This window comes from Phodopus roborovskii, unplaced genomic scaffold (genome assembly GCF_943737965.1).
Source record: "Phodopus roborovskii unplaced genomic scaffold, PHOROB, whole genome shotgun sequence".
NCBI lineage: Eukaryota > Metazoa > Chordata > Mammalia > Rodentia > Cricetidae > Phodopus > Phodopus roborovskii.
The window spans coordinates 9480863-9505773 of NW_026126461.1; the positions used below are offsets into that span (position 1 = coordinate 9480863).

General features: G+C 40.7%; 1 protein-coding gene across 9 annotated transcripts in view; it reads left to right on the forward strand.

The window, feature by feature from the left end:
- Pam (peptidylglycine alpha-amidating monooxygenase) overlaps positions 1–24911 on the forward strand; it is a 256160-nt gene that overhangs the window by 155642 nt on the left and 75607 nt on the right. For all 9 annotated transcript variants that reach the window (XM_051190860.1, XM_051190861.1, XM_051190863.1 and 6 more), the window contains exons 6-7: positions 3395–3480; positions 4712–4795. In XM_051190860.1, coding sequence (XP_051046817.1) covers positions 3395–3480; positions 4712–4795 — 170 coding nt within the window. The remainder of the gene's footprint in view (positions 1–3394; positions 3481–4711; positions 4796–24911) is intronic.

Sequence of the window (24911 nt, forward strand, 5' to 3'; positions counted from 1 at the left end):
TCCTGGATGCTCATCATATAACACTCCATAGTAGCTTTCAAAGTGTTTTCTGCAGTGCCTTCCGCCATAAGAAACTTCTGAAAATTCAGCAAATAAGAGAAGAATAGCAAACCTCCAAAATGCATACCATCCTTCATTTTAGACACTGTGTGGTATGCGTTTGCAATCTTTCGCCACAAGTTTCTGCTGGACTAGAATTAACTGTCTGTATTTCCCTTTATCGTTATTTACTTTGGTAGGTAGGTAGTGGAACTGATTCTTGTCTCCATCTTCAGAGTGCTGTGATTAAACCACATACTCTTGCTTCTGTTATGTTAGGGATTAGACCTCTACTCTCTTACAAGATAGGTGGAGAACTACTTCATTTTACCTTCATATTGTAACTGAGTTATAGTAGGACAGTAGACATATATCCATTGCTTAAAATACAGTTGGAAGCCAGGCAGTGGTGCCAGCACTCCGGAGACACAGACAGGCAGATCTCTGTGAGTTTAAGGCCAGCCTGGTATACAAAGCTATACAAAAAAAAAAACCTTGTCTTGAAAAGTAAAAAAAAATACAGTTGGTGTCTGCTCTAATTTTGAGTCAACCATAATTATGTTCCCTGGCTAATAGTTGCTGTTGCACCTGAAATTTGATTATTAGAACTGTGTGTACACATTTCATCTTCAGGTATGAGAATATCAATAAAAGTTAATCTTCATAAGATAGTCTCTGCCTGTAAATGAGTGTCCTGTGTTGTGAGGAATGCAGGTGTGACAGCCAGACCTCAGAACTGTGACCTCACCATATGACCTATGCACTCGCTTGAATTGACTGACTTCTTGGTTTCAGAGTGCAGCCCGTTTGCGGCATCCCTAAGAGAGTGAAGAGAAGCTGGGCGAGTCATGGTTCATGTGTGCTGGTGCTTACATTTTGCTTTTATTATTAACTTTTAATTATTAATTAACATGTGACAATGCAGTATCCTTTTAGTCAACTGGGAAGATCAGGTGTCTGAGCATGCAAAGGGGTAAGAAGCGAACTGCACCATGTAGTTGGTAACTGCCAGGCAGATGTGCAGGGGCTGTGGGTGCAGCGTGGAAGGCTCCTGTCGGGATTGAGATGGATGAGCAGGCTGAGGCTTGGTGCAGTGCTGTGGTTAAAGACGGGGAATCGGTGATGCGGCGAGAGGAGGTTTCCTTGGGGAGGGAAACTGGAACTGAGGCTTGACTTTCCAGTCAGAGAGCTAGGAAGGAGGCTTCCAATTCAAACAAGAGAAAGGAGAAAAGGACACTGCCATGGCAGGATCAGAGGTTTTCTCTGGGAATAAAACAAGGTTCTAGATCATAGACGTTCTTTGTGTCATGCTACCAAAAAAAATGTTTCATTTGGGGGAAGCATCTGAAACATTTTGAGCCAGCCAGTGTCCCAAGTGTATAGCTTAGGGATATTTACTAAACCTGTGTTCTCTGTTAGATGTCCATCTGCTTCTGTAGAGTCCGCTTTGTGAACATTGAAAACTGGCTTCCATGTCAGAGAAAACAACTATCTTAACACTGCCATCACACTGGTATAAGGCACTTGTATATTTATGATCCTTGTTGTAAGCTATGAAAATTGCCACTCAAATCTTGAAGTTTTAATATCCTACAAGGAGTAAGAGATATAGTTCATCACATCTGACAATCTCATTTATTTAACTGTTATACAAAAAGACAAGAAAATGGTTATGCTTTTGGGTACTGTCCAATGCCCTTTAACACATTTGGCGTGAGGATGTCATATGCATTTGCTCCAAAACGCAATTCTCATGTGGTAATGATCCTTCATCTTGAGTGTATCGTATCTGACAGTGAACATTAAGAAACAAGTAGTTGTTGTGTTTTACAGTGAACATTAGACATTCTCTCTGCAGCTGGATTTATAGAAGCAAAAATATTTGCTGCACATAACTGTTGGGAACCCCTGGTGCCTGGTCTTTCATTCTTAATTCGGACAGATAACAGCACCATCTATACTGACTTCTTTTCTTTGCCCCATCCCTGTTTGTAGCAGGAAATGTGTCAAAAGTTCCTGCCTGAGTTTGAAGGAGAGACGGATTTACCAATGGTTTTTGCATAGATAGGCTATGTATTTCCAGATCTGCAGCATCAGATCTGTTTAAGCAGCCACTACAATCTCACTTTTCAGTCTCTCTAGACCTCAGGTAGCAAGTGCCTATTTTCCACTTTGTGAGCCAGCTACCACCAAAGCAGCTGTCTTTGTTCTTCATAGTCTTCGACCTTTATGGTCTCTTTTATTTCCTGCCTCTGACCTTGTTTGGCCCCAATTTTCCAAAACACAGACATAAAATCAGTATAAAAAAAATGTAGCCTGACCATGTTTTTTAAAAAAAAAAAATTCTAATTCAATTACAGGACAAACTGAGGGTTATAATATTGTTAGAAACAATGTGATTTTCCATCAACTTTTCATATATTAAATTAGGTCTACCAGAGTCCTGACTGTAACAGTTGCCAGACATACATCACAACCACAGCCCTGTCTAAAGGGTTTCCATATATGAGCTGCTGGATTTTCAAGGGATGCTGGACATCCCCCAGGGTGGGACAGGAGATAGGATCTACACTTGAGTGCACCCCTCACCTTCAAGTCTATCCATGGCGGGTAATTTTTTTTTAAATAAAGTGTTTTATTAAATAGTGCAATACAGTGTGTAGTGCCTTGATTTATAAAGAGCTTTATGTATCATTTAATTTACAAACTAGCTGTGTGAGGTAAATATCCCTGCATTACAGAGAAAAGTAAGGCACTAAACAGTAAGAGGGAGTGGCGCCTATACCCCGTAAATGCAAGCCAGTGTTCACAGTCTTTTTAAAGTGGTGTGTGTGTGTGTGTGTGTGTGTGTGTGTGTGTTACAGTCCAGGACCCTTTAAGTAGATGCACAAATTCTGTTTATCCTTCTGAGGGCTCATATTTGTTGACATGGCCAAAATATGTATTGACAGCATCTCTGATCCCCAAAGGCAAAACATGGATGTCATTGCTGTCAGTCTCTGTCTAGAGGGCCACTTCATTAGGTTTGCTTATGCAGGGCAGTGTCTAGAGTTATTATTGACTGTCTACCTGGCTGCAAAGAGTGCATTTCACATAGTGTATCCAGGAACTCACTGTAGCCACAGAACGGGATTGTTTCACATCTCTTTTCAGGTGCTTCTTCCATTCAGAAATTGCTCCAGGCTCCATTAGGTTATCAAACCTAAAAGTACATGAAATATATATATATATATATGTGTGTGTGTGTGTGTGTGTGTGTGTGTGTGTGTTTGACTTTTAAATTATCTACCCAAATATAGAGCCATTTGTATATTTCACCACCTAAGTACTAATTACAGCTACTTTCTCCCTCCAGGTTTTGTGATGAAGGAACTTGTACAGATAAAGCCAATATTCTATACGCCTGGGCAAGAAATGCCCCCCCGACCCGGCTACCGAAAGGTACATCTGAAATGACACTAACTGGTATTTGTTAGCTTGTTCATAGTCCTTTCTAAAAGTTGTTGCCTGTGATCCATATTGCAGCTTCTCATTAAAAGTGCCAGCACCACCTACTTTGTACTGAAAGGTAGATGACCACTTTTTCTCGCCTCTTTGCTACATAGTTTGGATTGAATTAGAAAATAATGAAGTATTTCTCCAGCCACTTTTGGCCTGAGCCACATCGACTCTTGACAGCAAGGACATTTCATGCACCAAGAGAGCACCAGAAATTAAGTCTCAATTGCTGTTTCAGCAACAATAATTTATTTTTAAGTCCTAGAAACTACGTGTAATTTAGTGTAATGCCAGACCTAGCTGGCTTTGTGATTTTACCTGTACACTGTTGATAGTTTCTGATGTCCAAGTAAATGGCCAGAGTCTGTCTTATTGCCTAAATGCTTCAGAATATTAAAGAGGGTGTGGAATCCTGTTATGAAGTACATGAAGATGGTTTTAAGGTAGACATTCCTACCCTTCCTCCCATGCCATCACCGCTCATGCCATCACCACTAACTGAACTCAACTTTGCATTGCTTCAAATCAGCGGGAATTCTCTCTGAGCATTGCCTTGTGCCTAAGTATCACAGAAGGTCTGACATAGATGTGTTGACATTTCAGAAGTAGATGCATTTTCTCAGCCTATGAATAGTATGTCTGTGTATTTTAAAGACATCATCAACAAACTCCATAGGAACAGTAGGGGCATTCACACACACCTGGATTTTATGATCTAGTTAGCAACTGGTTTGTTCTTTGTCACTTTTGAAGACCTTGTCTTCATTTTGGAAGGAAAGTAGTTACTCTGAGATATTCCAAAGATTCTACCAGTTGGAAAATGTAAATAATGATTAATATTTATTAAACAGAAATAGAACCTTTTTGTATTATTTGTTAGGTGGCCAGGAGGGACAGATTTTTTCTCACTGTTTCTTTGAGAATGAGCTACCTGTTTGGTTAAAGGCCCAGGGACCACTCTGGTTCTGAATTGGGAACTATGAGTACATTCTATAGAGTTCTGGTTAAGTGTCCTGGCCAATGCAGTCCTTTCATCTTCTGTATGCTAATTTTACACAGCAGAAGTCATTTTATTTCCTGGGGATCTCATGAGCAGGGGCACAAAATTACTACTACAATGCATTTAAGCATCGATTTCCATAATGACAGTTTGCCTTGTCTTGTGACAATTTAGGTGTTGGATTCAGAGTTGGAGGAGAAACTGGAAGTAAATACTTTGTCCTTCAAGTTCACTATGGGGATATTAGTGCTTTCCGAGGTGAGTTTTGAAATGTTGGAACTGAGAAAATTGTTCCGTGCTTTATTACTTAAACTAGGTGTGCTATTATCCGTGCAATAAAGTGAAAAATTGCCCATATACTCTGCCAAGCAGAGATAACTGCCTTTAGTTATTTTAATTTGCAACAAGGTTGTTTTACATGTCAATCACAGTTCCCTTACCCTCCCACCCTCCCCTATCACCCCCCACCAAACAATAGCCCATCCCCTTTTAAATGTTATTTCTACAATGCAAATTTCCACACTACTGTGTTTTCATTTTGCTGACATCCCATGAGTTGTCTTACCTCTTGTGCCTATCAGAAATGTCACTCGTACCAGCGATACCATTAGTAAGGATCTTCGGGCTTAATGACTTTACTATGAGCAAGCCATGGGGAGAGTCACCAGATTCTGCAAACCATCTGGCAGCTGCTGTATTTCATGCATATTTCGTGCCTGCACTGCATGCACTCTTCCATTGTTCCTGCACTGGGGCACTGGCGTCAGGCACTGGTTATTGTGCTCAATAATCCTCCACAAGTTGCTCTGCCTGTGAACACTGTGCATTTCATTAAAATGCCCCTCCTCCTGTTGTAGAAGCATCAACATGACTAATGGGTTCTGTTTCCAAGGCAACCAAAATCGGTGCTTCTTATTTGCTCTGAGGCTTGTAGCCAAATTCCAACCATGTTGTAAATCCATGCTCTTGGTTCCATGAGATTGTAACTAGTAACAGAGTTCTCATTGGCTTATTGTGCATTTTCCCGTAATGGGCTGACATACTTCCTCCAGAATTCTATAATATGATAGATATGTCTAATAACTGGCCAGACACATTTCCTTCTTCAAACACATTTCAGTTCCATCCAGTTACAAGTTCTCGGAGCAGGTGTATGTCTGTCTCTATGGAATACATTCTGGAATAGTAATTCTCAACTTTTCTAATGCCAGGACCCTTTAACACAGTTCCAGTTCCTCATGTTGTGGTGACCCCCAATCATAGAATTATTGCCGTTGCTACTTCATAACTGTCACTTTGCTTCTGTTTTGGATTATGACGTAAATATCCGATATGCAGGATATCTGATGTGTGACCCTGTGAAAGGACCATTTTTTGACCCAAAGGGGTCGTGACCCACAGGCTGGAAATCACAGGCCCAGATCTTTGCCTGAGACATCCCCATGTGGTGGCAAGACTCCATAGATTCTCAGCCCTCAGAATTGGAACGCTGTACTGTCTTCCTCTAGAAAAAAAGCATATTGAAGGGAATAATTTTATGTAACTGAAAACTTTTAATCAGACATTTGATCAGTTAAGCATGAGCCTGTGGGCCAGTGTACAAATCTAATTTACAAATAAGATTTCTGTTATTAAAAAAGGACTCCAGCATGACAAACTAGCACCATAACCTGCTCATAAATTGTCAGTGATCGAGATTGCTGAGACAAGGTTTTGCTGAATCAAATGTTTGTGTTTGAGGAACAAAGCCAGAAACAGTTTGCTCTGGAATCCTGCAGCTGCCATCAGTCGCACAGGCAGCTTCTGACGCTGCCTGTGAAACAGCGATGGAACTCTTGTTTTGGAAATGGCAAGCAGGCTGAGCCCCACAGCCAGACCAGCTCAGCACACCCACGCACACACAAACCAGATTCCCTGTCCCTTTCTGAGGCACTGAACTTTGCTGTCAGCATAATTCCTCATAGATTTTTCTACAACTCCTGACAGAGGCTGGCTACATTCCTCAGAGAAGAAAGATGATAGGCACTGATGTTTGGAAAACATAACACTTTAATAACGTAAGCTCTACTGATGACTCATTGTAGAATTTGTGTTGATGTTAAAGTAATAATGTACTGATATTTTAATAGATAAGCATGCAATTATTCTTACTGTAAGAGACAGGTGGGAAATTTTATGTAATGAATTTTCTCCTTCCTAGGCTACTTTTTTCCAAAAGAAGCTATATAAAAGGTATAAAGACAGCTAGCATTACTATTCAGAGAGCTTGTTATAACATAAAATAGTGTATCACTTACTCTAATAGAAAAGTATAAAAAATAATTCTCATAATTCATTGAGTACCAGTAGATACTATCTTGTCCCTTAAGTGTCACATGGTATAGAAAATTAAGTGAGCACATGGGAGAGTATCAAGTCTTATTGGAATAATAAAAGGGACGTTTTACATTTATTGAATTGGGAATGGATAGGAATTGAATTATAAAACTCAAGACTACCAGACTTGGGAAAGCCTGGTACAGTTTGGCAGGCTTTACAAATTAATATATTGTTTTGAAAAGCAAGTTTTCCATTTCATAAAAATGTATCACTTAGTAATAAAAGTTCTCAAAATGATGATACTTTTGTTTCTTAAATGAGCTGTACAGTCACTGTTCTGCACCATTAAAATCATTGATATGAAAAATAGACAATTAGCAAAGCAAAAGTAAACAATAACATTTAAACAGACTATATACTTACATATGCTCATGTGTTTAGGAGATCATAAGAAAAAAACAAGGAAAGACTTGATAAACAAGAAAGGGTTGTGTCAGAATTTTCTTTTACATTGATATCAGTGTCTTTCCAACACAGTTTTCATTTGGAAACATTTCATAGTGTTTCTCCTTAAGTATCTGCCAGTGAGTGTGCATTGTACTCCCACTTACACCAGCTCATGGCGGGTTCCCGTGTGGGTGGATGGGGCCACCAGCTCAGATGATGGCGGGTTCCCGTGTGAGTGGATGGGGCCACCAGCTGATGGCGGGTTCCCGTGTGGGTGGATGGGGCCACCAGCTCAGATGATGGCGGGTTCCCGTGTGAGTGGATGGGGCCACCAGCTGATGGCGGGTTCCCGTGTGGGTGGATGAGCTCAGGCCCACATGGATTCTCAGCAGAGTTGTTTATGTTGAAACAGGCTTTATGCAGAATTCACATTTATCTTCATAAACAATTAGAAGAGAAGAAAGAGCATCTCCTCTTTATTAAAAATGCATTAAATATGTGTGTTACGATGTACACTTGTGCGCAGAAGAGAGTAAGTAAACATGTGAAATGCCCTGACTCTGATACCACTGTCAGTGAAGACTTGAACCTTATGACTTAAAATCTTGGGATGGCGGTTTCCGTATATAAGCTGTAAGTGTGACACTCCCAGGAAATTTCTGCTTCCTGTCGAAAAGCAGGAGGGAGATATTTGGCTTAATCGAATAAGCATTGTTTTTCCATTTACAGAATGGATTTTAAACACACACACACACACACACACACACACACACACACACACACTTCCCACAATGATGGTAAAGAACCACCTTAAACTTGGGAGGCCATGATTGACAGTCAGAGAGCATAATCTACAGCCAGAAAGGCTTGGACTGTGACCCCTAGCAGCAGGAAAAACATGGGCTGTGAGACTGTACGAAAGGCTTGTTTCTTTTGTTTCGTAATTGCACCAAATGGGAAGCTGTGAGAGCTTCATTGAAAATCACCTGGCTTTATTAAAGGCCACGCTGGTCACAGGCAAGCCTGTGTCATTAGCCGGGTACTACCCTTCCTGCCAGCCAGAGTTTACTCTACCAGTAGTGCAAACACAAGAGGCTTGTGCGTGTGTGCACGGGAAGTCATACATGAGCTTGTCATTTATGGAGGGCTGCAGAGAAGCTTCCAGATTAACCCAGGAAGGAGAGGAGAGGTCTGGAGGAGCAGGTTCCTGAGCTAGGTTCTGAGAACTAAATGAGAGCTCCCAGGTCTGAGGGCCAGGAGGGTGAATCATTCCAGACAAAAGTAGAAAACATGCACAGATGCGTGAGAGCCAAACAGTCTCCCATGCGTGGCAAACTCGTGATGATAGACATTAACAGAGAAGGGAGATGTGGCAAGCAATTGGAAAAGATGTGTTAGAAAGCCATGGCCTTCTTAAGACGTGGATCCGAGAGCACTTGCTCCAGAGGTTTTGGCATCAGAGTCTCACTTTAAAGTACTGGCCAGTTCCATGCTTGAGTATGCAGAAAAGCTACTAACCCTGTAAGATGGTGGCCAGAAGAAGCCAGGATGGGTGCTTGGGAAAGCCAGAATGATTTATTAAATGTACACTGGTGCATTATTCACAAATTAAATTTCAAGGGAAACTGGATATAGTCTAATTGAAAATGATGGCCTTATATAAGTAATAGACTTGTTCAGAGTTTAATGACTCGAAGTCCAGACAGCCTAATGATGGCACCTGCTAGTCGTGTTACCTTTACCCAGTATGTAGGAGGCTCTTTGTTCTCTTAGTTTATAAAATGGGACCATACGGCTCACATAGAGTTCTCTGATGAGTGTTCACTAAATGTTAGCTGCATTCCCTACGGTCCATATAAACAAGTAAATACACCTAAGTAAATCTTTTGTCATAGCCATCTGTACTATAAGAGGGACATTTGCTATTTTTCAAGAGTCTTAGAGTTTAGACACAGAACATATGTGGTCTAGTTATATGATGTTTGCTGTTCCCTGTACGGTTTTTATTATTTACAGTTCACCTGTACAAAAAAGCCAAGACCAACCCCCTGTCCTTAAGGAAATGTGAAGAGTAGCAACAGGGATTCTATCTGTCTTTGTCCTTTAAGTGATGGCTGATAGTGTCAACTTGACAGCACAGACTCATCCAGGAGACACGCCTCTGGGCGGGGCCTTCAAACAAGGGGACTGAAATAAAAGCTGGCATGATCGTGCCTACTTTATTTTTATTGGTTTTTTTTAATATAATGTGTCTGTGGGGGCTGTGATAAGATGCATATGATGGCAGGCGTCTTTGGATGCTAGAAGAGAGTATCAGGTCCCCAGGATCTGAAGTTACAGGAAGCTGTGAGGCACCCAGCATCCCAGGAAGCAAACTCTGGTCTTTGGCAAGAGCAGCATGTCCTATGATGCGCGCAGCCGTCTCTCTGAGACCCAGTCACATGTACTTCAGACACTTTGTAACCTGCACGGCCGATTTTCTATAGCAGCTCTTCTCCCCTATTCTGACTTTGTGCTTTAGATTTGGACTCTTGGCCCCCATGGTTCGTTTTGTTTCTCTTGTGGATGCACCGTTAACTGAGCTGGGACCTTTGCAGGGAGCTGTTTGTATGAAATCATGGCAACGAGAATGTCGGACTTCTCTTTGCTCTCTAGCTTTGCCTTCCCCTGCCAACAATCTGTCTGTGTGGCTTCCCCTTCTCTTAGTTTTCAGGAAATTGCATGTTCCTAAGCATAGGCTCAGCAGGCCCACACATGCGTGTACATCCAAAGGGGTGCCGTTTTGCTACAGTGAAGGAGAAGGAGAAAGCCTGTAGGAATGGCAGGGCGAAGTGAAACAGGATTTCAGAGGAATTGTCATTCTGCTGGTTCCAGCCTTCTCCAGCACTTACAGGGTTGTGGCCACAGGGGTATTGGGAAAAAGCTTTAAAATTGTGAGCCCAGGGGAAAAAAAATCCCTTGCTAATGCATTTTTGAACAAGATAGAGCGGAGATCGGTGGCAGGGCCGCTGCACTTAAAATGATTGCATTCCAGCGGAAGGCAGAAAACCTACTTGAATGTGCGTGAGTGCTCCCTGCTCTCTGATGTCTAAGTGCCAAGTTGGTGGGAACCGGGATCAAAGATTGCTCTCCCTCGCTGCTGCTTCTGTCTCCCCGTGGTCTCTACAAGCAGCTTCCAGCCAGCTATGCTTTCCTGCAGTACCCACCCAGCCCATTTTCACTCATTCCTTTGCAAAGCCGGTGCTGCTGTGGGTCCTAGGATCACTTTTTGACTGGGTCCTTTTGCACCATTTTAGATTACTTATTTAAAAACCTCCTTTGGGAGCTGGTAAAAAAAAAAAAAAAATCACATGGCAGATGAGCGAGCTCAATCCCTGGGACCCACACAGTGGAGGGTGAAGTGACTCCTACAGATTGTCCTCTTACCTCCACTGGCACACTGACCCAGCACATGCACATGCGCACACATATGTACATGCACACACACACGTACATGTACATGCACATGCACACACACGCACGCACAAGATGGAGAGGGTAGGAGGAGAGAGAAGAAGAAAGAGAAAGGAAATCTTGGCACTGCCGTTTGAAGAAGTCTGTCATATAGGTGTGTGAAATTCTTGTCCCTGTTACAGTTGCTTACGTGATTTTTTTCTGCAGTGAGTGATGCTAAGAAATATTTGGGGGTAGATATCTAGAAATGCCATTTTGAATCACCGAGTGCTTAAACTTTAAGAGATTCCACCAAGTCATCCAGCACATCCCTTTTTACAATCTTCAGTCCACAGTGGATGAGCAAATTCATTTCGCTATCCACACTCAGTATTTTTAATGATACATTTTTATGGTGCTGTTTTTAAACAAAAGAGCCACTGTGATGTCTCATTAAAATAATTAGAATGAACTGAAGATCCTAATAGATTCACCTCTAAAGGGCACAATCAATCTCTAAGAGAGTCTAGTCTGAGGACTAGTTACATAATACTCCTTTGTTGAAAATAAAAATCTCTGATCTCACTAGACCTTCTGGATGGCATACACAGTCAGGCCCAGGCTGTGGTGCTCTGACACCGTCTTGTATGTTTACAAGAGCCAACAGGTAATACTCTGCTTGTTAAATATACAGCCATCATGCCTTTAAAAAAAAAAAAAAAGGAGGGGTGGGCAGTGAGTATTGGTAATTTATTGCCTTGTTGTTATTTTACTTTCAGCGCTACACATTCATACCTGTTATGTCTGTGTGCTGGACACACACCATTGCGATGTTGCTCACTTCTTCCTAACTCTATGCTCAATGTTGTTTTGCTGGGGATGGGAAACCAGCCATATTGTAAACGTTTACACCATGGAAACTGAAGAATTCTTCAAGACAGCCTTTTATAATGCTGGGGTTTGTTTTGCTTTTTGCTTAGAGCAAGTAACATACTGGAAAATAACGCCCATACAGATTATGGTCAATGACTAAAATAGATTAAAAGAACTATTGTTATAACATCCCCATTTCCAGGGACAGCAAAGATTTTGCTATGATTAAAGAGCAGATGCAGTCCCAACATTATTCTTATTGCTTCAATAAACAAAACAAAAATCAGTAGGTATTCTAGCTGTAAGTACACATTGCCCATTTACAGCCACAGGTGAGTTATTAAAAATGTTTAGAAAAGCCCAGTGAAAGAATTTGTGAGGCTCAACTGTTTACATGGAATTTACAATAAAGCATACTGTATATTTTATTGGTTTTTATAAATTGCATGCTACATATTTTGGAATAAACCCACCGTAAATATATATTCACACATGGACATATTTTGCCATAAATATTATAGATTATTACACACCACTAGACTCAGAAAAATGAAATATTTAGCAAACTTTCCAGTTGATTTTTAAGCAAACTAAACTTTGACTGCAGGAGCACAACTGTTCCTAGTGAGGACTGAAGTTGGTTCTCCTTCTTTTCTTACAGTACAGGTGTGTCAAGTCAATCTCCTGGGTTTGGGATATGAGCAGAATAATTTTCATTTACCAAAATATGTTTAATTAAATCTCAATTCCCTTAAAGAGAAGAGGGACTTTGAAAGAAGACAGTGCACTTAATTACTGTCTGGTTCTTCCCTCACTTTCCTTAGAAATTTGAATGTTAATTTGGTTAGTTTGTTTTCTTCCTCAACATTTACCCAAAATTGGAACTTGGGATTTCAGAATACTAGGAGAAAAGCCATTCACGGTGCATGTGTGATATCCGTGGAGATACCCCCTGCTTGTTTTACACCCACGTGTGGGTGCACAGATATCTTGCTTCACACCTAGTCAGGCCAAGCACTTTGAAAATTTATTTACTTTACTTTTTGTGTAAGTGTGAGTGCCTAGTCATATGCATTTGCACAGGTGCGTGCCTGGTGAGTCCAGAGGATTGTCCCGTTAGAACTGTACGTAACAGGCAGTTGGTAGTTCCTGGTGCGGGGGCTGGGAACTGAACCTGGGTCCCGTGGAAGAGTAGCAAGCATTCTAAACCACCAACCATCTCTCCAGCCCTGAGGCAAAGCCCTTCTGAAGAATTGACAAAAATGATTGATAGCCTCAATTTTTATGACATTTTAAATATCTTTAAGTGAAATAAATGAGGCACAGACTAGACGGGAAAAGAACTAAGAAAGCAATGGTGGTTCAGAGAGTAACATTCTACCTGCTAAAAGATTAGAGCCTTGAGAGATGGTCTGAGAATGCTGGGTCAAAGCAGAAACTCACTTCTCTTCAGAAAAGCGAGCATTTAACCCAGTAGATCTCGGGCGTTGTGTACTAACTCATTTTAAAGCACGTGCTTTTAAAATCGGAGGCTGGAAACAGGTAATAGAATAACGACATGGAATAGGAGGAATTACCTGGCCTAGACCTTCCACATCACAGAAATGAACATCAATACGCAGAAAGGTTATGTGTTGCCCAGGGTATTATAACAGCTTGTTCATGCTATTGACACTGGAAGAATTGAATTTGTGTTGTGTTTCTCATTTGCATGGGTGCCAAAGTTCATGCCCTAACTATGTAAGGCAAGTGTTGTAACAGAGGCAGGGTTTAGAACAGCCCTTCAGGCTGTAATTACCTAGAGACATGAACAACACAGAATACGAGTAAAGATCAGCGGAGTTTAGTTCACTTCATTTGTGCCTTTTCTTTTTGATCACGGGGTGGTCTGGTTCCCTTATCCTTGGGTCATTTCTGCGTCAGGTTGGTTGATAATCCCACTGATTTCAGAAGACCAGAGATCAGATGTTCTTCCTGTTTTTTCTGTGGCCTTCACTGAGCACAAGCGGCTTGATATGAGCCCTGGTAATGATTTAGGACTATTCCACACCTCTGAAATGATGGAAAGGAAGCTTATTATCCCTCATTACGTTTTCTTCTCGCCAGTGTCTCCTTAAAAATTTGAGCCCCACCCATCTCTGCATTTCACCTTTGTTAATCATCTTCATCATGAAAGACTAAATGCTCCCTGTTCGTCTCACTCCTCCCATTGGATAACAGCTGATGTTCAATACTTTCGTCTGGCCATTAAAAAATAGCCAGACTAAAGTTTTCATTCATGTGCTTATGTTTTCATTCATGCAGTTATGGGCAACTCTGCAATGCCATTGATTGTCTCAGAGACTGCATTCTGAATGGAATGCATGGGTTTTTTAAGAAAAATGCAGTTTGGCATAAAACACTATAGTATTTGATTTAAGTGATCTTTTTCTTCGTGGCAGGGAGAACCTTTCTTAATAAACTTTAGTTTTTCAAGCTTTAAAGTTATGTGCTGTTTTGTTCGTTTTCACAATATCTACGCTTTGCCTTCATTTATTCTATCGAAGCCTTTTTTTTTTTTTTTACATAATTTGTAAGTGTATATTCCATTTTTCTTTAATCTTGCTACCTTCAGTCATTATTTATTTAGTGTGGCACACCACAGTGTGTGATGGCCAGAGGACCCCTGGCAGAAGTTGGTTCTCTCCATGCGGAATCCAGAGATTAAAGTCAGGTCATTAGACTTAGTGACAGGTACCCTTGCCTAACTAGCTCCAAGCTCCCTTTTTCAGGGTGATCAAAGCTTGGAAATAATGCCAGTCACCGAATCAATTCCATTTTAATTGTTAGGAAATGGCATTTTGTTTTGAACTCTTCCTAGTAACTGGAAAGCCACTAGGAAGAGAAAAAACTTACCTGTGGATTGACTCACGTAAAATTAGAGGGTAAGCTTCAGTTTCAAGAGCCCTGATCCATGCTTGCCATGGTGTCCGTGGTGTTTTTTCCCACCAAGCCGGCATGCTCTGGCAAGCTTCTGATGCTTCTCACTGCCGTCTGTTTCCTTGCCCATGTCCTGAGCTTTCTCAGAAGAGAAGGAGGTCATTAGGAAGACGCATGGGGCTCACACACTCTGTTTTCCATTGACCCCTGATTCCTTCATGCTACTTGTGAGTAAGTCTCTTTCCCTGGTGAAAAGCAAGAGAGTATCCTCAATACATATGACTGTAAATCCCGTAAGGACAGCAAACAGCAATAGCAATAAATATTTACAGGATGGTCTTTAAGGAAAAGAAACCCAAGCCTTCCTGGGAAAACACCCTTCTGGCTGTTTCTGTCCTCACACATTTCTCCATCTTCTGAAGCTTTGAAGAACCTTCTTCTTATGAAGTTAATCATGAATATTGGGAGAGCTGATGGAGAGACAGAGGGCCGTGTGAGAAAGGAGATGCTGTGACCCTGCATTTGTAACTCTGTCCGTTGTTATTAAGCAGTCTATTAGACCCAATTATCCATGCTTGCTTGGTCTTAGTTTTAAAAGTGCCACCAGTAACTCTGTTCTGATCTTTTAAAATTTGAAGTTATATTATGGCTTCTGGAAATGCAAAGTCTCCTATTTTCAAAAACAGAGTGGGATGATATTCTGGCATCCCTTTGTCATTCCTAAGCATGTAAAGTAAACAGAAGTGGAAGACCACATTGCTGCATGAAATAGTCAAAAATCGCAAAGGGCAGGAAAGATAAACTTTATATATGGATGCCCATAAGATGATTCAGAATTGAAAATAGAGCATTCAATATGAGAAGTAAACTTTCAGTTTTATGTTTGAAATTGTATCTAAAAGGATTTCTTGGAAGCCATCCCTTCAAGTCACTTTTACTTCTATGACCTATTTGATCTAGGTCCATCTGCCTGGTTCCTCCTCCTAGCCATTGCCTAGTGCTTTCTGGTCTCAGTGGAAAAGACAACTAATAATTGGGAAAGTTCCAAAAGAAACTTATAATGCCATTTAAAAGATGAATATATATGACACATAATAAAACAAATAAAGAAGTGAAAAGTGATTGATAGGACATTTGGGAGGGCCTGATAGGGAACGGAAAAAAATTGTAACCAAGAGTCATTTAACAAAAACCATTGAATCTAGAAAGCAGGTTGGCTGTGGGTATGTTTGGTATTAGTCACAGGATGTCTTCTTTAGTACAAACCAGTGTTTAAATATGGGATTTGTACAATATAGAAATTTTAAATCGAATGCCCCAGGAAGGGGACAAAAACAAGGGTTTTTTTCTTTCTTGATTCAAGTACTGGTGGTGGTGTGTGTGTGTGTGTGTGTGTGTCTGTGTCTGTGTGTGCATGCATGTGTGCATGTATAACTCCTGCATATGTGCCATCTGGTTTGTATATTATAGTTCAATAAGGGGTTTTTAAAAGGACGTTTAAATTTTCATGAATTTTAAAAGTGAGTTTATCAAGCATTGGTAGGTTTTTCATGTTACTTCTGTGGTTCTGTGGATGGATGACTCAAACAGGTTGGTAATACTGAGAGAAAGAAAAATATAAATTGTTTTTTGTTTGTTTGTTTGTTTTTCCTGTGGATTCATTTCTTGTTTGCAGTTCCACATGCTCATAACAAGAAAGGACTCTGACGGTACTTATTCCCACATACCCTCCCGTCACTGCCATTGTAAGAGCAGGGTCGTGAGCTTTCCTGCCTTCCATTTGATCTCTTTTGGGATCACACAGGTCATCATTTCTGTAAGTTGTCTTCTTGAAGGTTGGATTAATGCATTTTCTCTTCCTTGCCACTAGGCAAATGGTAGCTAATAACTTCTATTCCCCTAGCAGTGAAACAAAAATCAAAAGAGGCAAAGTCACTGCAGTGGCAACTTCAAAGGGAATTCCTTTTTGAAGTTCATAGCTCTCGTTTATTTAGTACTGAAGCTTGTCTGCTAAACTTGCTTTCAGTGGCCTCGGGAACCCTCTGCATAGCTCGGACCACATGGTAACAGTGCCAGTATTTCCCTCATCTTTTACCAAGCAGATAGGCATATGCTGACAACTGAAGGCAGGCATCGGTGCCTCCTGAAGCCACCTCCGGGTCTGGTACTCTGAGAATGTGCTTTCAAGGGTGCAGAAATTTTCCAGGAGAAATGTGATGACTCAGGTTATCATTTTGAAGAAATAAAAACTAAAATAAATAAAAACTAAAAAAATCAAAACATCATGATATTCTCCCTCATTAGATGATCACCGTTGTTTCCTGTGCAATACTGAGTGTTTTGTTTTGTTTGCTTTTTCATTATAAAACCGGAGCTCATCCAGATGCCTTTTCCCTGAGTAAGCAAAGGGACTGATCTTCTGTGTTCTCAGTGGCTTTTCTCTCCTGTTGGCCTCTCATGGCTGTGGCCAGGTCTCTGTAGCAGAATTTCAATTGCACAGAAATAGCCTTTTTAATAGACCAGTGCAGCCTAGCAGTACAAAAATACCTTCTTTAAAAAAAAAAAGAAAAAAAAAGGGCGCTATTGGCAACACTCTGTTTCCATACCAAGTAAACTGGATGTGCTGGGTGTGTTAAGAGACCTCACCATTTATGTTCTGAGGGGATTTTCAGAGAAATTTTAATTTATGAAATTTTCCCTGACTTTAGAAATTAATTCCTGATAACTTGGGAGCTATGGTTTCATCTCAGGAAAACATCACCTGTCTCAGTAATTCAACAATAATTTAGAACAAAGAGCTATAAGATACAGATCAAGACAACGACAACATAACAATTAAAATACTTACATATTGTTACTTGTACTTGCAGTGACACCTTTGATTCATTTTTGCTTGTGTGTTCAAGACAGAAAAGGATTCTTTATATTCAGAACCTTTTCGGGGTGGGGGGAGGGAAGTGGAAGGGGAGACACATGATAGAGTTTAGAATTATTTCCTTTCTAACATAGCCTTCTTGTTGAAGATGCCACCCCTTTGTGTTTCTAGCATTTGCTAATGGTCCTAGCCTTGTTCTTCCATAGCTCTATAAGGAAAGTATCCATTATCCAAACTGTGGCTTAGGAGAGCAGAGAGCCGATATGCTTCCTTACTTCCTTTCCATTCCGAAGACAGTATAGGGGATTGAAATCTGTTCTCTGGTCTTTCTGAAGGACTCTGTAATTAGTGGGATATAGTTTATAACAATACCCTGGCTCCCTAAGGATCTATGGTTGACTTATTCTTTTATTGAAGCAGGAAACAACCAGGACAAGATGAGCTCATGGAAGGAAGGATATCTCTAGAGAGAAAACTAGGAGAGGCCAGCAGACTTCTAAGAACCTGAGATGGAGTGGGCTATTGTCATGCATTATTCTGCATGCTTACTTTACTGCTTAGCTATGAATCCAAGCAGGAATTGCAAGCTATTATTAGAAAAGCAAGCTAAATAGTTTGGGATGGATAACTGCATATCCCATGCATTCACTTCCCATTAAGAATCCAGCTTCCTGCTAAAGTGGATCACTCTAAGTACTACTGGCTATTTATCTGTTCTCACTGGAGCTCCTTATCATTGCTTTGGGATATTTCACTAAAAAAATGCCTTAGAAATCTAAGAAATAGAACTCTCTTTTGGAAATATGTTTACTAAACATTAACATTGGAAAATTAGATTTGATACCCCACTTTGTCACCAGTTACTTGAATTCCTTGAACAACATTCACTCTGTGAAGCATCTTATCCCCCTGTATATAAAAGGCAAGAGTTGAAATCCATCTTCTCCGGGGTCTCTTTCAATTCTGAATTCTATGACTCTATATAGTTGATAAAATACCATGCTGTGGCTATCCATCTCTGGCTCGACAGAAGAGAGTGATTTCTCATAAAGTGCACGCTGGAGGCCTTATGGAGCGGTCACCCAGCTTCCATCAGCAAGACTCTATTCTAATAGAATGCTGGCATTGAGCCTCCTCTAGGCTCTGGAACGACTCTTTTCTCTGATCCCATCAGGAGGGGTGGCTTAACCATTAGCACTGTACTGATGTCCTGGGCATTATTCAACTTGGTTATTGCACGTGTTCTTTGCAAAATTATATTTCAGCTTTCCCACTGCAGTCACTATTACTAAAGCTTTTTATATGTACATAAAACATTACAAATGGAATATAGCTACACAGTGAACTGTCCTCAGTATCATCTGCTGTCTAGTAAATGAACTTGCCTGTCTATATTTTGAAATCTATTTGGCCACTTGTTCCCTTGGTGCAAAAGAACAACATCCATGAAATATCCCTTTGCCATAGATGTCTTGTATTCAATTCTTTGTAAATATGGAGTACAGTTACAGATCACGTGTTAATCATTATATGTCTTAGAGAGAAAAGAGGGGGAGACAGAAACATAAAAACCTAGTCAGTGAAGAGAATAATCACTCTTGAGTATGGATAGCAGAGAAATACCTAAAAGGAATGACACTCAAGACTATTGCATGAACTTGCATTGAAACCATAAATTCAGCACCAGCAAATTTGGCCTTCACACATTTTGCAAATATGGGGTCTTATTGGACTGACTCTTAGGTCAAAATTCAGCACACAGGTGGCCTCAGATCTAGTCAAGAGGAGCGTTGTTATTAATAAAAGTCAATAGCCTTAAAACAGCATATTGACATATGGTGTCCTTCTTCAAAGTCTCATGGCTTCTAATCCAGGAATTTCATTTTAACTAGACCATGGCCATTTATCTTACTAAAATTTCTTTACCCCACGATGACTGGTTTTGCATAGTTAAAACTTCTCTGTGAACATCCATATTTAATATCTTTAACAACAAATTTCACATGTAATTAAAAATATATTTACTTGTTTTTTTATTCTGTGTGTTTGAGTTTATTATGCGCTTGCAGGAACCTGGGGAGGTAAGAAAGGGGTCTATGAGTCTCTGGAACTTGAGTTATAGGAGCTTATGAGCTGTCTTGTGGGTACTGGGAATGGAACCCAGGTCATCTGTAAAAGAAGTGCTTTTAACTGCTGAACCATCTCTCTAGCACTGAAATTTCTTTTTAAATATCTCTTCCCTTTTTAAATATTCCCATGTTATTTTCATCCTTATGTTTCTTCCTGTTATGAGTTAGGTAAGTTGAGGATTCCTCAATTTCTTGTATCTAAAAAAATTCCAGATTCATAACTTTGAAAATATGTTTTCTCAAAATATATATACATACATACATACATACATACATACATACGTACGTACATACATACATACATAGTACCCCCTCAAAAAGTAAAATGTGATAGAGAGATTACTTTGTTGTTAAGAGCACTTACTGCTTTTCTAGAGAAACCAGATTTGATTCCCAGCACCCACATGACAGCTCACAGCCATCTATGATGCGCGTTCCAAGGATCCATTGATGGGGGATGTCCTTCTGTATGCTGTGAATATATGTTTGTCTTATTGGTTTGATGAATACAGCTGTTTTGGCCAATGGACAGGCAGGATGTAGCCAGGCAGGATGTGTAGGCAGGGATACCAGACTAGGAGAATTCTGGGAGGAGGAACTCAGAGAGTGAGTCTCAAGACAGACACCATGTAGCTACTGGGAAGATAGTATGCCAGGGCATTCTCTGGCAAGCCAAAAACACATGGGGATACATAGATTAATAAAAATGGGTTAATAATTAAGAGAGAGCTAGCCAATAAGAAGCCTGAGCCATCAGCCAAAGAGTTTATAATTAATATAGTGTGTTTGTTTGGGACCAAATGGCTTTGGGACCAGGTGGGACAGAAAGTCCTGTCTACAATCTGATGCCCTCTTCTGACCTCCTTGGATACCAGGTATGCATGTGGTATGCATATAAACACTTATACATTACAAAATAATAATTTTTTAAAATGAGAACATTTACCAAATCTTACCCATAGCTCCAAATTAACTGTAAACTTCTTTCTCATCTCAACTTTGCACTCAAGTTTTCTAGAGCTAAAAATATTGCTTATTAAGACTAATCTACCAAGAATGAAGCTTCTAGATCACACCCATGTTGGATGAGAGGACTAGCATCACTTTAAAAGTTCTAAACTTGGCTGAAGAGCTGTATGACTAAAATAGGCTGAGCCCAAACCTTCTCTCTGACAAAACTGTTGAGTGGGAGTACACAGTGTGTGTGCTGGGTGTGTCAAAAAGACAGTTTACTTCCTTGTCTGCATTTCAGTACCACAAACCTAGTGCTACAGTTTCAGAGCATGTTAGTTTTATACTCCTGTTGGGAGTAAGGTTTTTCCTGCAGGCCTGGACCCACCGCGGCGCCAGCCCCAAATAACACACTGAGACTCTGTATTAGATATAATTCTGTTGGCCTGTTGCTTGTTTCTTATCTTAAGACAGGCAAGCTCTGTCTTAAGTATTAACCCATTTCTATTAATCTAAGTATTTCCACGTGGCCTCATCTTACCGGAGAGCCGGCTGGTGTTCTGCTCTCTCCAGTCTCCCCATGCTGACTCCTCCTTACTACTTCCCCTCTCCTCCTTGTCTCCTAGTCCCCCCTATCTTGCTTTCCTATTGACCAACAGTGCTTTATTCGTTAACCAGTATGAGAAATATATTTACAGAATGACTTCTCCCATCATTCCCCACCTCTGTTAAGCATTGGGTTCTATTTTGTATTTGTCCTGAGTTGACATTTTTCATCTATGCCTGCTTCCACCCGTATTCTGGCATTCTAGTCTCAGAATGGGGCTGTCTGACCAGTATTCGGCCAGTATGTGATTCTGATGCACCAAATTCCTTTGCATGTTTTAACTCTTTCAATCCTGACTTCAGTTTCATCCAGTAAAATATTAGCAGTCGTATTGCTGTGTTATCGTAAACTTTTTAAAAGTACTTTCCATTTTAATGATGGTGACTATCAGAGGCAGATGTTACCTATAACCTAGTGAAGTGAAATGAATTCATTTTCATGTAGGTTAATTATCTCGTGGCCTACTGGTCCAAGCCCTGTGAGTTACAGCAGAGGGGCCATCAACATCAGGGCATGTTGCATGTCATCAGTGAAATATGCAAAGCTATCGGGCTTATGAGTTTACCAGATGATCGGGATAGAGGTTATGAAAACATGAATGAATCACTGTGGCAAGGGATATGCTGAGTTGAAAGGTCATGTTCATTGCACCACACACTGGGCCGAAACGAAAGACGCCGTCTTCCACTGGGAACTGCTGTGGGTCTGGAGCATGCCCCGCTCCCCTGATTGATGGGGTCTGCATAGTCCCCACTAAGACTCTCACTATGTGCATATGCAAGCACTTGGGGTCTTCAGGTCAAGCTGCAGAAAAACATACTAGTAGAGGTCAGAGTCACTTCTAGCAATAAGATTCGATTTTGCAATAATGAGTAGCAACACACACCAGCAATGCCTAAAATATGTGTAAATATGCTTTAGAGGCATTTGCTTTGACACGGCTCTTAGAATTTTGTTCAACTAAATATTGTTAGGATAGACAATCATCCTTTTGCACATAAAGCAAAATCAGCATAATCCTTTCTCATCAGTTTTTATATTAGCTTTTGTTTAGCATACACAATAATGCACTTCTCATTGACATTTTCACACACACATGTGTCCTTGAACTTCATTCATATTCATTTTTCTGCTATCTCTCCCAACTTTTTCTCCCTCATCTTTGGCCCCCTTGTTCCTCCCAGATGGGATGGGTCTCTCTCTCTCTCTCTCTCTCTCTCTCTCTCTCTCTCTCTCTCTGTGTGTGTGTGTGTGTGTGTGTGTGTGTGTGTGTGTGTGTGTGAAGTCTACATATGAGATATTCTGCCTATGAGAAAAAATATGCCTTCCCATTCCTGCCTTGTTCCCTGTCCCCTCCCTCTCTGCTCTTCTCCTTTCCTCGCAGCCCCCTCCTTCTTCCATGTATAGAATACACACAATTGTCAACAGAGTACAACTTTCAAAGTAGCACATTTGCAATTCTACCAAACCAACCAGTGTTTAAAAGAAAAGACAGATAACCTAAAGAATGACCCATAATTCAAGGATGCATACACACATTTTTAAAATGCTTTGACAAGATAAACTAAATGGGAACAGATTGTGTTTGTCATTGTTTACCAACTCTACAGTATAGTTTGGAGGTGTGTCACTTTGTTAATTTTCCTTTTGTATGTACAGATTTCTGGAGCTTTCTGTAAAACAGGCAAGGGTTTTACCCTGGATCTATGCAGCAGCCCAATCAAATGCAAAGATTTGCATTCTGCAATACGAAAAGTCAGACTCAAACTGGGGAGCTTCCCTGTAAGTCCCTGCAGGGCGAAAGTGCTAAGATGTAGAGTGTTTTTCTCTAGGGTGTCAGGCCTCACAGTATGTAATTCAGTGGTATTTTATAGCTACTGATAATGCCTTTGGGTTTTTTTTGTTTTGTTTTGTTTTGTTTTTTTTGGCGGGGGTGGGGGGTTGTTGTTTGTTTGTTTCTTTTTCGAGACAGGGTTTCTCTGTATTGCTTTAGAGCCTATCCTGCAACTAGCTCTGTAGACCAGTCTGGCCTCAAACTCACTGTCTGCCTCTGTCCCAAGTGCTTGGGTGCCTTTGGTTTTTTCACAGGATATGATATTTATCATATTGTATTTGTAGTCAAAATTAGATGGAAAAGTATAGGAGGTGGCAAGTTAGGAGGTAAAATATGCTTGTTGCACACACTTGGGAGACATGTGTTTGGCTCCTAGAGCCCACAAAGTTATCAGCTGATCTATATGGCTGGTGTGGTTCAAACATACCTCCCTCCACACACATCACATGCACGTACACAATAACAATGCATTCTAATGTTTTCAAATATAAGACATGTAATTTGGAAAAAGACTATGATAAGAAGAGTATAAACATCCTTAAATTCGCTTCTAATTGATGTGCTTTCAGAGAAGCTACTGGATTTGGACACTTCTAATACACACTTCAGTGAGAGTTTTGTTAGGCTTGGCAATAGCAAGATGCCATGAGTAACATTCCTGCTACTCTTACATGGTGGCGGTTTGAGCATTAAAGCTAAAACTTTTACGTGTGTGTACTTTGAAACAACTTTAAGAATTTTGTTCAACTAATTTTTTTTTTTTAGTTCAGAAATGTCTGTTTGTTTGACTTTCAACTTTAAAAATTTTTAAAGTCATGATACCGATGATCAGGCAATTTTGTAATAAAAATCAAAGTATGACTTCTGTAATGATTTCAGGCACAGTGTAATGAAAGTACAGAAGGTAGTTCATAATGTGTGCTGGCGTTTACACTGACCAGGAGGCAAAGCTATGCCTTCAGATGATGGCACTAAAATGCAAACTACTGGGGAAGGGGTGTTCCTCAGTGTTGCTCAGTGACAGAGTGCACGCTTGCCGCACGTAAGACCTTGGTTCCATACTTGGTGCCACAAGACAACCAAACAACCACCAAGAACTATTCAACCTGACTTTCACCAGTTAGTGTTCTTGCGTAAGTGCCGGGTACTTGCTGTGGGGCTCTTTACATGTCCCTGTCACTTACTGCATGGCTTCTTTGCAGACAGCACAAAGCCAAGACTCTGAACCCACCATGCAGAGGCTGTGAATGCTCAACATCAAGCCTTACCGTCACCTAACAGCCCATGTTTGCTGGGAACTTTTGTTACTCGCCCTCCTGTCCCACAAGCATACCCAGCCCCTCTGAAGCCTTTTGCCCTCCCTCTCTCTTCCTGTAGCGTTAGTCTCCAGACTTTGTGGTTATGCCGCTTCACACAGGTCTCGACTCATAGTGCTTTTCTGTTTTATCACGTGTGTTTCATAGCCATTCGGTGTTTTGGTTTTCTGTACCTCTCCTCCTCCATTGTGTTTGCTAGAGAGCCGGAAAGCAGTGGATACTTGGCTACGCTGACTGCTAGCTACCGCACAGGGCTGAGTTCTACTCATTGCTCAGTATTAATTGAATGAAGATGATTGTCACTTCTTAAAATAAGCTTTAAGCTCAGTAGGATTTTCATGCACATGAGAAACGCTCCCTGCAATTATCGAAGCTAATTAGGTGAGTCCCTAGAGTTTGGAGTTCGACTGACTGGAGTGAAGGTCTACACTAATCGTTCTCTGCCAATCACCTTAGATATGCACATGTTTCTCGATTCTATCATCAACTAATCATTTCAAAGGCAGTACAGCCTAGGAATATTTACTAAGTTGCAGCTTGAGCTGGCCTCATGATTTCCTGCCTCAGTTACCCAAGGGCTGGAATTATAGATGTGTACTCTCATGCCCAGCTTTCTGGTTTATCTTAACGTTCATAAATACATCCACTGTGGCCACATAAAAGTGGGGGAAA